This window comes from Rhinolophus hipposideros (assembly GCF_964194185.1).
Source record: "Rhinolophus hipposideros genome assembly, chromosome: 7".
Taxonomy (NCBI): Eukaryota; Metazoa; Chordata; class Mammalia; order Chiroptera; family Rhinolophidae; genus Rhinolophus; species Rhinolophus hipposideros.
The window spans coordinates 322407-335733 of record NC_138053.1 but is presented as its reverse complement, the minus strand read 5'-3'; the positions used below and the strand labels follow the sequence as shown (position 1 = coordinate 335733).

Genomic DNA, 13327 nt, shown 5'->3' with positions numbered 1-13327 from the left:
GCATATAAATCCTTCACATCCTTGGTTAAGTTTATTCCTAGGTATTTTATTCTTTTTGCTGCAATTGCAAAGGGAATTGTTTTTTGTATTTCTTATTCTGAGATTTCGTTGTTAGTATATAGGAATGCAATGGACTTTTGTACGTTGATTTTGTAGCCAGCAACTTTACTGTATTCATTGATTGTTTCTAACAGCTTTTTGGTGGAGTCTTTAGGGTTTTCTATATATAGCATCATATCATCTGCAAAGAGTGATATTTTAACTTCTTCATTCCCAATTTGGATGCCTTTTATTTCTTTCTCTTGCCTGATGGCTCTGGCAAGGACTTCCAACACTATGTTGAAAAGCAGAGGTGATAGGGGACAGCCCTGTCGTGTTTCTGAACGTAGAGCAAAGGGCTTCAGTTTTTCACTATTAATTATGAGATTAGCTGAGGGCTTGTCATAGATGGCCTTTATTATGTTGAGGTATTTTCCTTCTATACCTATTTTATTAAGTGTTTTAATCATAAATGGATGTTGTATCTTGTCAAATGCTTTTTCTGCATCAATTGATATAATCATATGATTTTTGTCCCTTATTTTGTTTAGGTGATGTATCACATTGATGGATTTGCGAATGTTGAACCATCCTTGTGCCCCAGGGATGAACCCCACTTGGTCATGATGAATAATCTTTTTAATGCATTGTTGTATTCGATTTGCTAAAATTTTGTTTAGGATTTTTGCATCAGTATTCATCAGAGATATAGGTCTGTAGTTTTCTTTTTTTGTGTTGTCCTTACCAGGTTTTGGTATCAGGGTAATGTTGGCCTCATAAAATGAGTTAGGGAGTACTGACTCTTCTTCAATTTTTTGGAAGACTTTGAGCAGGATTGGTATTAGATCCTGTTTGAAGGTTTGGTAGAATTCACTAGTGAAGCCATCTGGTCCCGGACTTTTGCTTTTGGGAAGGTTTTGGATGACTGATTCAATGTCTTTACTGGTGATCGGTCTGTTTAGGTTTTCCAGTTCTTCATGGTTCAGCCTTGGAAGGCTATATGTTTCTAAGAACTTGTCCATTTCTTCTAGGTTATTAAATTTGGTGGCATATAGTCCTTCATAGTATTCTTGGATGATCCTTTGTATTTCTGTGGTGTCCGTGATAACTTCCCCTTTCTCATTTCTGATTTTGTTAATTAGTGTCTTCTCTCTTTTTATCTTAGTGAGTCTAGCCAAGGGTTTGTCGATTTTATTAATTTTTTCAAAGAACCAGCTTTTTGTCACATTAATTTTTTCTATTGTCTTTTTGTTCTCTATTTCATTTAGCTCTGCTCTGATTTTTGTTATTTCCTTTCTTCTGCTGACTTTGGGTTTCACTTGTTCTTCTTTTTCTAGTTCTTTGAGGTGTAACATGAGGTTGTTTATTTGGGATTTTTCTTGTTTCTTGAGATAGGCCTGTAATGATATAAATTTCCCTCTTATAACTGCTTTCGCCGCATCCCAAAAATTTTGGTAGCATGTGTTTTCATTGTCATTTGTTTCTATATATCTTTTTTTTTTTTTGTTTCTATATATCTTTTGATCTCTCCTCTAATTTCTTCTTTGACCCAATCGTTCTTTAAAAGTATGTTGTTTAATTTCCATGTATTTGTGTTTCTTTTTCCTTTCTTATCGCAGTTGATATCCAATTTCAAAGCCTTGTGATCAGAGAATATGCTTGGTATGATTTCAATCTTCTTAAATTTGCTGAGGCTGCTTTTATGTCCCAATATATGGTCTATCCTTGAGAATGTTCCATGTACACTTGAAAAGAATGTATAGTCTGATGTTTTAGGATGAAGTGCTCTATATATGTCAATGATGTCCATTTCATTTAATGTGTCATTTAGGGCTGCAATTTCGTTATTTATTTTCTGTTTGGATGATCTATCCATAGCTGTCAATGATGTATTTAAGTCCCCTAGTATAATTGTGTTTTGGTCAATTTCTCCCTTTAGTTCTGTTAGTAGTTGCTTGGTGTATTTTGGTGCTTTCTGATTGGGGGCATAAATATTGATGACTGTTATGTCTTCTTGTTGTATAGTCCCCTTTACCATTATGAAATGCCCATCTTTGTCTCTTGTTATCTTTTTCACCCTGAAGTCTGTTTCATCTGATATCATTATGGCTACACCTGATTTTCTCTGGGTACCATTTGCTTGGAGTGCCAATTTCCACCCTTTCACTTTGAGTCTATGCTTGTCCTTGTAGCTGAGATGTGTCTCTTGGAGACAGCATATGGTTGGGTTTAGTTTTTTGATCCAATCTGCTAGTCTATGCCTTTTTATTGGTGAGTTTAGTCCATTTACATTTAGGGTGATTATTGATATGTGAGGATTTCCTGTCATTCTGTCTTTAGTTTTCTGGTAAGGCTGTGTCTCCATTGTTTCTTTGCCTTTTTGTTGTTGTCTATTATTTCTGTGTGGTGGTATTCTATAATGTTTCCCTCGGTTTCTTCTTTTATTACAGTATATATTTCAGTTCCGGATTTTTTTTGAGTGGTTACCCTTAAGATTATGTAAAAGAAAGTTTGATATTTAGAGTATTCCATTTTTTTCATCACGCTTACTTTCTCCATTCCCATATTCCGGTTCAGGCCTTTACGCTCCCCCTTTTTATGTTTCAGTTGCCACAAATTGTCCCTGTTGATGGTGGTCTAATAGCCTCCTTTAGTATTTCTTGTAGTGCAGGTCTTGTATTAGAAAATTCTCTCAGCTTCTGTATGTCTGGAAAGGTCTTTATTCCTCCTTCATATCTAAAGGATATCTTTGCTGGATATATTATTCTTGGCTCATGATTTCTCTCTTTCAATAGTTTGAATATTTGGTTCCACTCCCTGCTGGCTTGTAGAGTTTCTGCTGAAAAATCTGATGATAATCTAATGGGCTTTCCTTTGTAGGTTACCGTCTTCTTTTCCCTGGCTGCCTTGAGGATTCTTTCTTTGCAGTTAATTTTAGACAGCTTGAATACAATGTGTCTTGGAGAAGGCCTGTTGGGATTGAGGTAATTAGGTGTTCTATTTGCTCCTTGGATTCGAGGATCCAGTTCTGTCCACAAATTTGGGAAGTTCTCATTGACAATTTCTTTGAGTATATTCTCTGTTCCCTTCTCTCTTTCTTCTCCTTCTGGTATGCCCATTATTCTTATATTGCTCTTTCTGATGGAGTCAGAAAGTTCTTGTAGAGTTCTTTCGTTTCTTTTAAGTCTCAAGTCTCTTTCTTCTTCCATCTGTGTAATTTCCAGGTTTCTATCTTCGATGTCACTGATTCTTTCTTCCATCTGGTCAACTCTACTACCTAAGCTGGTTATTTCATTCTTAATTTCTTCTATTGAGTTCTTAATCTCCAGAAATTCCATTTGGTTCTTTTCTAAAATTTCAATCTCTTTTGTAAAATGCTCATGTTGTTCTTTGATTGCGTTTCTGAGTTCATTAAATTGCCTTTCTGTGTTTTCTTGCATCTCTTTGAGGTTTTTCAGAACTGCAATCTTGAATTCTCTATCATTTAAGTCACATATTTCCATATCTCTAAGTTCCTTTTCTGGAGACTTTTCACTTTCTTTTTGAGCTGTCTTGTTGCCTTGGTTATTCATGGCAATTACTGATTTATTATTTCTCTTCCTAGACATCTACAGGAGTGGCTTCTTCAACAGGTTGATAGGAAGAGGTCTCTCTGACACAGTAGTGCTATACTTTCTCTGCACTTTTCCAGCTTCTCACACAATGGGGGGATTCCTTGGGAGACGGGCCTCTCCTCTGTTAACAGTTCACCTGGGTCATAGGGCGTCACGTCCCTGTGGGGGTGCGGAGAGCTTTTGAAGTTCCAAAGCTCTTTCTGCACCAGATTCAGAGCCCGTATGTTTCAGCAGTTCTGTTTACTCCTGCAGGGATCCGCCCAGATAGGTGGGGCCAGGGGCGGGGTGAGTTGTGAGAGGTGGCCCAGAGCAATGGCGGCTACCACCACCACAGCTGGTCCTGCTTCCACAGCTCCCTCCCCTTTGCCGTAACTAGTTGGGCTGCGAATCTGTTTCTGCGGTCCACAGTTCTCAGAACAGCAAAGATTTTGTCCTTGTGATCTGACACTGCTAGTTTATCGCTTCTAGCACCGGGCAGGTGGGGGCGGCGCGAGCTCTGGGAGGGTAGGGAGGGGCGGCTAGTCTCAGTGCCTAAGGCTTCTGTTCTCCGCTCGGCAGTGAGGGCTTAACCACAGTTTTCAGCCTTCTTCCCTCAGTCTTTTCTCCGAGGTCTGCCGTGAACGTTGGGTTCAGCTGTGCTATATGCTGCCCCCTCAGCCCTGTGGGCCGTAAGCGGAGCCCTAGCAGTCTGAGTCCTTTCCTCTCCCGCAGCTGCGGTAGTTCCGGGATGCAGCGAGCTCGGAGCACTGAGCTAGTTCTTTGTCCTGCGCCCGCGGGGCTCCGTCCCGCACTTCTCCCTTCCCTCCTCCCCCGCTGGCGCGATTCACCCACCTGGAGGTGAATTCAGTAGTGGACCTCTTCGTCTTGCCTGTCTGCTGTGCAGGGAGTCCTTTGTGGAGTTATTGTTATCCGATTAGTTGTAAATTCCAGGAGAGCTTTACAGAGGCTCACCTCATGCCGCCATTTTGATCCCGGGTCCATTTTCTAGTTTTTTAAGGTGTAATGTGAGGTTGTTTATTTGGGATTTTTCTTGTTTCTTGAAATAGGCCTATAGTGATGTAAATTTCCCTTTTAAAACTGCTTTCACTGCATCCCCACAATTTAGGTTGGATGTATATTCATCTCATCTGTTTCTATGTATCTTTTGATCTCTCCTCTAATTTCTTCTTTGACCTGGTAGTTCTTTAAAATATGTTGTTTAATCTCCATGTATTTTTCGTATTTTGTGCTTTCTTTTTGCAGTTGATATCCAATTTCAAAGCCTTGTGATCAGAGAATGTGCTTGGTATAATTTCAATTTTCTTAAATTTGCTGAGGCTGATTTTATGTCCCAATATAGGGTCTATCCTTGAGAATGTTCCATGTACACTAAAAAAAAAATGTTTTAGGATAAAGTTTTCTATGTATGTCAATTATGTCCATTTCATCCAATGTGTCATTTAGGGCTGCTATTTAGTTATTTATTTTTTATTTGGATTTTCTATCCATAGCTGTCAATGATATATTTAAGTCCCCTAGTAAAATTGTGTTTTGGTCAATTTCTCCCTTTAGTTCTGTTAGTAGTTGCTTGGTATATTTCGGTGCTCCCTGATTGGGGGCATATATATTGATGACTGTTATGTCTTCTTGTTGTATAGTCCCCTTTACGATTATGAAATGTCCATCTTTTTCTTTTGTTACCTTTTTCACCCTGAAGTCTGTTTCATCTGATATCATCATGGCTACACCTGATTTTCTCTGGGTACCATTTGCTTGGAGTGTCAATTTCCACCCTTTCACTTTGAGTCTATGCTTGTTCTTGTAGCTGAGATGTGTCTCTGGGAGACAGCATATGGTTGGCTTTAGTTTTTTGATCCAATCTGCTACTCTTTGCCTTTTTATTGGTGAGTTCAGTCCATTTACATTTAGAGTGATGATTGATATGTGAGGATTTCCTGTCATTCTATCTTTAGTTTTCTGGTAAGGCTGTGTCTCCATTGTTTCTTGCCTTTCTGTTGTTGTCTATTATTTCTGTGTAGTGGTATTCTATGATGTTTCCCTCTGTGTCTTCTTTCATTACGGTATATATTTCAGTTCTGGATTTTTCTTGAGTGGTTACCATTGAGCTTATGTATAAGAAAGTTTGATATTTAGAGTATTCCATTTTCTTCAGCACGCTTACTTTTTCCATTCCCATATTTGGCTCAGGCCTTTACGCTCCCCTTTTTTTGTTTTGAATTCCACAAATTGTCCCTGTTGATTATGGTCAAATAACTTCCTTTAGCATATCTTGTAGTACAGGGCGTGTATTAGAAAATTCCCTCAGCTTCTGTATGTCTGGAAAGGTCTTTATTCCTCCTCCATATCTTTTTTTTTTTCCCTTGGGTAAAGGAACCTATGGCTTCTTCTGCTGTGCTGCTCCTCTAGTGCTGGGGTGTCAAACAGGTTTGTCTTCCTCTTCCGCGTCTTCTTTTCCTTTGGCTGTTTTCTGTGTTATTTCCATAGATCATTGTTGTGTTAGTGGGAAGCGGGGGAGAGGAATGGTTCTACATCTTTTTGTCCTGTCACAACTTTTTTTTAAAAATTTATTTATTAGGGTGACAATTGTTAATGAAATTACATAATTTCAGGTGTAAATTCTGTATTACATCATCTATAAATCCATTGTGTGTTCACCACCTAGAGTCAGTTCACCTTCCATCACCATATATTTGATCCCCCTAACCCTCATCTCCCTCCCCCCAACCCCTTACCGCCTGGTAACCACTAAACTATTGCCTGTGTCTATGAGTTTTTGTTTCTCATTTGTTTGTCTGGTTTTTGGTTTATATACCACATATCAGTGAAATTATAGGGTTCTCTGCTTTTTCTGTGTGACTTATTTTGCTTAGTATTACACTCTCAAGATCCATCCATGTTGTCACAAATGTTCCTATAGCATCTTTCTTTAACGCCGAATAGTATTCCATTGTGTATATATACCACATCTTCTTTATCCATTCATCTATTGAAGGACATTTTGGTTGTTTCCATTTCTTGGCCACCGTAAACAAAGCTGCAATGAACATTGGAGCACATGTGTCTTTATGGATAAATGATTTCAAATTCTTTGGGTAGATAATCAGGAAAGGGATTGCTCGGTCATGTGGTAATTCTATTCGTAATCTTTTGAGGAACCTCCACACTGCCTTCCATAGCGACTGCACCAGTCTGCATTCCCACCAACAGTGTATGAGGGTTCCTTTTTCTCCACAGCCTGTCCAACACTTGTTGCTATTTGTCTTGTTGATGATAGCCATTCTGACTGGGGTGAGGTGATATCTCATTGTGGTTTTTATTTGCATTTCTCTGATGATTAGTGATGTTGAGCATTTTTTCATATGTCTATTTGCCATTTGTATATCCTCTTTGGAGAAATGTCTCTTCAGGTCCTCTGCCCATTTTTCAATTGGGTTGTTTGTTTTTTGTTGTTGAGCTTCATGAATTCCTTGTGTATTTTGGATATTAGCCCCTTATCAGAAGCACTGTTTGCAAAAACCTTCTCCCATTCAGTCGGTTGCCTCTTTATTTTGTCGAAGGTTTCTTTGGCTGGGCAGAAGCTTTTAAGTTTCATAAAGTCTTATTCGTTTATTTTAGCTTTTACTTCCATTTGCCTTTGGAATCAAATTCATAAAATGCTCTTTGAACCCAAAGTCCATAAGTTTATTACCTTTGTTTTCTTCTATGCAGATTATTGTGTCAGGTCTTATGCTTAAGTCTTTGATCCATTTTGAATTAATTTTGCTACATGGTGACAGATAAAAGTCCAGTTTCATTCTTTTGCACGTGGCTATCCAATTCTCCCAGCACCGTTTATTGAAGAGGCTGTCATTTCTCCATTTTATGTTTTTAGCTTCTTTGTCAAAAATTATCTGTCCATATTTATGTGGTTTTATTTCTGGGTTCTCAATTCTATTCCATGGGTCTATGTGTCTGTTTTTCTGCCAATACCATGCTGTTTTGATTATTGTAGCCCTGTAGTAAAAGCTAAAGTCAGGCAATGTGATACCTCCAACACTGTTCTTTTTTGTTAAGATTGCTTTAGCTTTTTAGGGTCTTTTGTGGTTCCAAACAAATCTGATGATTTTTTGTTCTATTTCTTTAAAAAATGCCATTGGGATTTTGATGGGGATGCCAATAAATCTGTATATTGCTTTGGGTAATATGGCCATTTTAACTATGTTGATTCTTCCAATCCATGAACACGGAATGTCTTTCTATTTCTTTGTGTCTTCTTCAATTTCTTTCAAAAATGTCTTATAATTTTCAGCATATAAATCCTTCACATCCTTGGTTAAGTTTATTCCTAGGTATTTTATTCTTTTTGCTGCAATTGCAAAGGGAATTGTTTTTTGTATTTCTTTTTCTGAGATTTCATTTTTAGTATATAGGAATGCAATGGACTTTTGTATGTGGATTTTGTAGCCAGCAACTTTACTGTGTTTGTTGATTGTTTCTAATAGCTTTTTGGTGGAGTCTTTAAGGTTTTCTATATACAGCATCATGTCATCTGCAAAGAGTGACAATTTAACTTCTTCATTCCCAATTTGGATGTCTTTCATTTCTTTCTCTTGCCTGATGCCTCTGGCGAGGACTTCCAACACTGTGTTGAAAAGCAGAGGTGATAGGGGACAGCCCTGTCGTGTTCCTGAATGTAGAGCAAAGGGCTTCAGTTTTTCACTATTAATTATGAGATTAGCTGAGGGCTTGTCATAGATGGCCTTTATTATGTTGAGGTATATTCCTTGTATACCTATTTTATTAAGTGTTTTAATCATAAATGGATGTTGTATCTTGTCCAATGCTTTTTCTGCATCAATTGATATAATCATATGATTTTTGTCCTTCATTTTGTTTATGTGATGTATCACATTGATGCCTTTGAGGATGTTGAACCATCCTTGTGCCCCAGGGATGAACCCCACTTGGTCGTGGTGAATAATCTTTTTAATGCATTGTTGTATTCGATTTGCTAAAATTTTGCTTAGCATTTTTGCATCAGTATTCATGAGAGATATTGGTCTGTAGTTTTCTTTTTTGTGTTGTGCTTACCAGGTTTTTGTATCAGCGTAATGTTGGCCTCATAAATTGAGTTAGGGTGTATGGTCTCTTCTTCAACTTTTTGGAAGAGTTTGAGCAGGATTGATATTAGATCCTCTTTGACGGTTTGGTAGAATTCACTAGTGAAGCCATCTGGTGAAGGTCTTACGCTTTTTGGAAGGTTTTGGGTGACTGATTCAATTACGTTACTGGTGATCGGTCTCTTTAGATTTTCCAGTTCTTCATGGTTCAATCTTGGAAGGCTATATGTTTCTAACAACTTGTCCATTTCTTCTAGGTTATTGAATTTTGTGGCATATAGTCCTTCATAGTATTCTTCAATTATCCTTTGTATATCTGTAGTGTCCGTGATAACTTCCCCATTTTCATTTCTGGTTTTGTTAATTAGTGTTTTCTCTCTTTTTATGTTAGTGAGTCTATCCAAGGGTTTGTCAATTTTGTTAATCTTTTCAAAGAACCAGCTCTTCGTCACATTAATTTTTTCTATTATCTTTTTGTTCTCTATTTCTTTTAGTTCTGCTCTGAATTTTGTTATTTCCTTTCTTCTGCTGACCTTCGGTTTCATTTGTTTTTCTTTTTCTCGTTCTTTGAGGTGTAACATGAGGTTATTTATTTGGGATTTTTCTTGTTTCTTGAGATAGGCCTGTAATGATATAAAATTTCCTCTTAAAACTGCTTTTGCTACATTCCAAAAATTTCGGTAGGATGTATTTTCATTGACATTTGTTTGTATGTATCTTTTGATTTCTCCTCTAATTTCTTCTTTGACTCAGTCGTTCTTTAAAAGTGTGTTGCTTAATCTCCATGTGTTTCTTTTTTTCCTGCTTTCTTTTTACAGTTCACCTCCAATTTGAAACCCTTGTGATCAGAGAATATGCTTGGTATAATTTCAATCTTCTGAAATTTGCTGAGGCTCATTTTATGTCGTAATATATGGTCTATCCTTGAGAATGTTTCATGTACACTGGAAAAGAATGTATAGTCTGATGTTTTAGGCTGAAGTGCTCTATAATGTCAATTATGTCCATTTATCTAATGTGTCATTTAGGGCTGCTATTTCGTTATTTATTTTCTGTTTGGATAATCTATGCATAGCTGTGAATGATGTATTGAAGTCCCCTAGTAATATTGTGTTTTGGTCAATTTCTACCTTTAGTCTGTTAGTGGTTGCTTAGTATGTTTCAGTGCTCCCTGATTGGGGGCATAAATATTGATGACTGTTATGTCTTCTTGTTGTATAGTCCCCTTTACCATTATGAAATATCCATCTTTGTCTCTTGTTATCTTTTTCACCCTGAAGTCTGATTCATCTGATATCATTATGGCTACACTTGATTTTCTCTTGGTACCATTTGCTTTGAGTGTCAATTTCCACCTTTTCACTTTGAGTCTATGCTTGTCCTTGTAGTTGAGATGCGTCTCTTGGAGACTGCATATTGGTGGGTTTAGTTTTTGATCCAATCTGCTACTCTGTGCCTTTTTATTGGTGAATTCAGTCCATTTTCATTTAGGGTGATTATTGATACGTGAGGGTTTTCTGTCATTCTATCTTTAGTTTTCTGGTAAGGCTATGTCTCCATTGGTTCTTTGCCTTTTTGTTGTTGTCTATTATTTCTGTGTGGTGGTATTCTATGATGTTTCCCTCTGTTTCTTCTTTTATTGCAGTATATATTTCAATTCTGGATGTTTTTTGAGTGGTTACCCTTGAGTTTATGTAAAAGAAAGTTTGATATTTAGAGTATTCCATTTTCTTCAGCACGCTTATTTTCTCCATTCCCATATTCCGGTTCAGGCCTTTACGCTCCCCCTTTTTATGGTGTCGCAAATTGTCCCTGTTGATGGTGGTCGAATAGCCTCCTTTAGTATTTCTTGTAGTGTATGTCCTGTATTAGAAAATTCCCTCAGCTTCTGTATGTCTGGAAAGGTCTTTATTCCTCCGTCATATCTAAAGGATATCTTTTCTTGACATATTAATCTTGGCTCATAATTTCTCTCTTTCAATAGTTTGAATATTTGGTTCCACTCCTTCCTGGCTTGTAGAGTTTTTGCTGAAAAATCTGATGATAATCTAATGGGCTTTCCTTTGTAGGTTACCGTCTTCTTTTCCCTGGCTGCCTTGAGGATTCTTTCTTTGTCATTGATTTTAGACAGCTTTAATACAATGTGCCTTGAAGAAGGCCTGTTGGGATTGAAGTAATTAGGTGTTCAATTTGTTTCTTGGATTCGAGGACCCAGTTCTGTCCACAAGTTTGGGAAGTTCTCATCAACAATTTGTTTGAATATGTTCTCTGTTCCTTCCTCTCTTTCTTCTCCTTCTGGTTTGCCCATTATTCTCATATTGCTCTTTCTGATGGAGTCAGAAAGTTCTTGTAGAGTTCTTTCATTTCTTTTAAGTCTCAAGTCTCTTTCTTCTTCCATATGTATAATTTCCAGGTTTCTGTCTTCAATATCACTGATTCTTTCCTCTATCTGGTCAACTCTACTACCTAAGCTGGTTATTTCATTCTTAATTTCTTCTATTGAGTTCTTAATCTCCAGAAATTCCATTTGGTTCTTTTTTAAAATTTCAGTCTCTTTCGTAAAATGCTCATGTTGTTGTTTGATTGTGTTTCTGAGTTTATTAAATTGCCTTTCTGTGTTTTCTTGAATCTCTTTGAGGCTTTTCAGAACTGCAATCTTGAATTCTCTGTCATTTAAGTCACATATTTTCATATCTTTAAGTTTCTTTTCTGGAGACTTTTCACTTTCTTTCTGAGCTGTCTTGTCGCATTGGTTATCCATGGCAATTATTGATTTATTATTTCTCTTCCTAGACATCTTCAGGAGTGACTTCTGCAACAGGCGATAGGAAGAGGTCTTTCTTTTCTTTTCCAATAGTTGGTAGAATGATTTATTTGCTCTCCCACTGCAGCCTTTTCCCCCCCTCTCTCACACAGTAGTGCTGTTATTTCTCTGTAGTATTCCAGCTTCTCACACAGTGGGAATATTTTCTGGGTGATGGGCTTCTCCTCTGTTAACAATTCACCTTGGTCGTAGGGCTCCATGTTCCTGTGGGGATGCAGAGAGGTTTTGAGGTTCCAAAGCTCTTTCTGCACTAGATTCAGAGCTTGTATGTTTCAGCAGTTCTGTTTACTCCTGCAGGGATCTGCCCACATAGGTGGGACCTGGGGCAGGGTGAGTTGTGACAGGTGGCTCAAGGCAATTGTGTCACCACCACCACAGCCGGTCCTGCTTCCACAAATCCCTCCCTTTTGCCAGAACTAGTTGGGCTGTGAATCTGTGTCTGCAGTCCACAGTTCTCAGAACAGCAAATATTCTGTTCTTTTGATCTGACACTGCTAGTGTTCAATCCTTGCTCCGAGTTCTCTGCCTTTAGCATTTGGCTCAGCCTTGTTATATGCTGTCCACTCTGCCCTGTGGGCCATAAGCAGAGACCTAGCAGTCCCAGTTCTTCCCTCTCCCACAGCTGCGGTTGTTTCGGGATGCAGCGAGCTCGGAGCACTGAGCTAGGTCTGTGTCCTGCGCCCATGCAGTTCCTTCTCCCCACTTCTCCTGTCCCTCCACCCCTGCTCGTACGAGTCTCCCACCTTTTGGTGAATTCAGTAGTGGGTCTCTTCGTCTTGCCTTTCTGCTGTTTAGGGAGTTTTTTGTGCAGTTATTGTTGTTCGATTAGTTGTGAATTCCAGGGGAGCTTTACAGAGGCTCACCTCATACTGCCATTTTGATGACATCTCTCCAAAACTTCTTTTTAAAAAAATAAATTTACTTAATTTGCTCTTGCCTGAAGTATGATAACCAAAGAGTAATCAATTCTAATTTATTTGAAATATTATAATTATGTTTTCAAATGATGTTTCCTATTCTAATGAAAGTATTTTCACTTGTTTTTTCCTTAAGGAAAAAGAAGATAACATCCGTTGCTTAACTATCTTTGGTCATTTTGGTTTTGAATGTTTGCCTCATCAGTTAGTGAACAGATCTATTCAACAAGGATTCTCTTTTAATCTTCTCTGTGTGGGTAAGTGCCAGATTTTTTATCTGAATTATTACTTAATTTTCCCAAAGGTTCATCTTCAGCAGTGTAACACTGGCAGTGGTAATTCAAGAATACATCTTCATGCTTGTATTGGTTTACATCTTCTTAGCCATATTACTTAAACACTTTTTCTCTTTAAATGTTTCAGTGGTCTCCAAAATGTGATACATTTTTATGTATATTTTCTATCTAATTATGTTAATGAGATAGGGTGTCAGGAGTAGCATGTATATTATCAAGGACATCTTTGTCTTTGAAAAATTTAGGAACTTTTAAACCACTCTAGGGATTCAGAGTGTTACTTCTTAGCCATTTTATGCCCCTATATGATATATCTGTTTATTACAGGGGAAACTGGAATTGGAAAATCAACACTGATCAACACATTGTTTAACACTAATTTAAAAGACAAAAAATCCTCACATTTTTATCCGAATGTTGAACTTAAAATTCAGACACATGACCTTCAGGAAAGCAATGTTCAGTTGAAATTAACTGTTGTGAAAACAGTGGGATATGGTGATCAAATAAACAAAGAAGCAAGGTTAGTGTTTTCTTA

The 13327-nt window shown here is 37.7% G+C and overlaps 1 protein-coding gene across 3 annotated transcripts in view; it reads left to right on the top strand.

Moving 5' to 3' along the window:
• Positions 1 to 13327, top strand: part of SEPTIN14 (septin 14) — a gene marked incomplete at both ends in the record, with an annotated part of 390465 nt that overhangs the window by 307759 nt on the left and 69379 nt on the right. For 2 of the 3 annotated variants that reach the window (XM_081053016.1, XM_081053018.1), the window contains 2 exons: positions 12630 to 12750; positions 13117 to 13312. In XM_081053016.1, the coding sequence (XP_080909142.1) occupies positions 12630 to 12750; positions 13117 to 13312 (317 nt within the window). The remainder of the gene's footprint in view (positions 1 to 12629; positions 12751 to 13116; positions 13313 to 13327) is intronic. The other variant, XM_081053017.1, reaches the window with a different exon arrangement.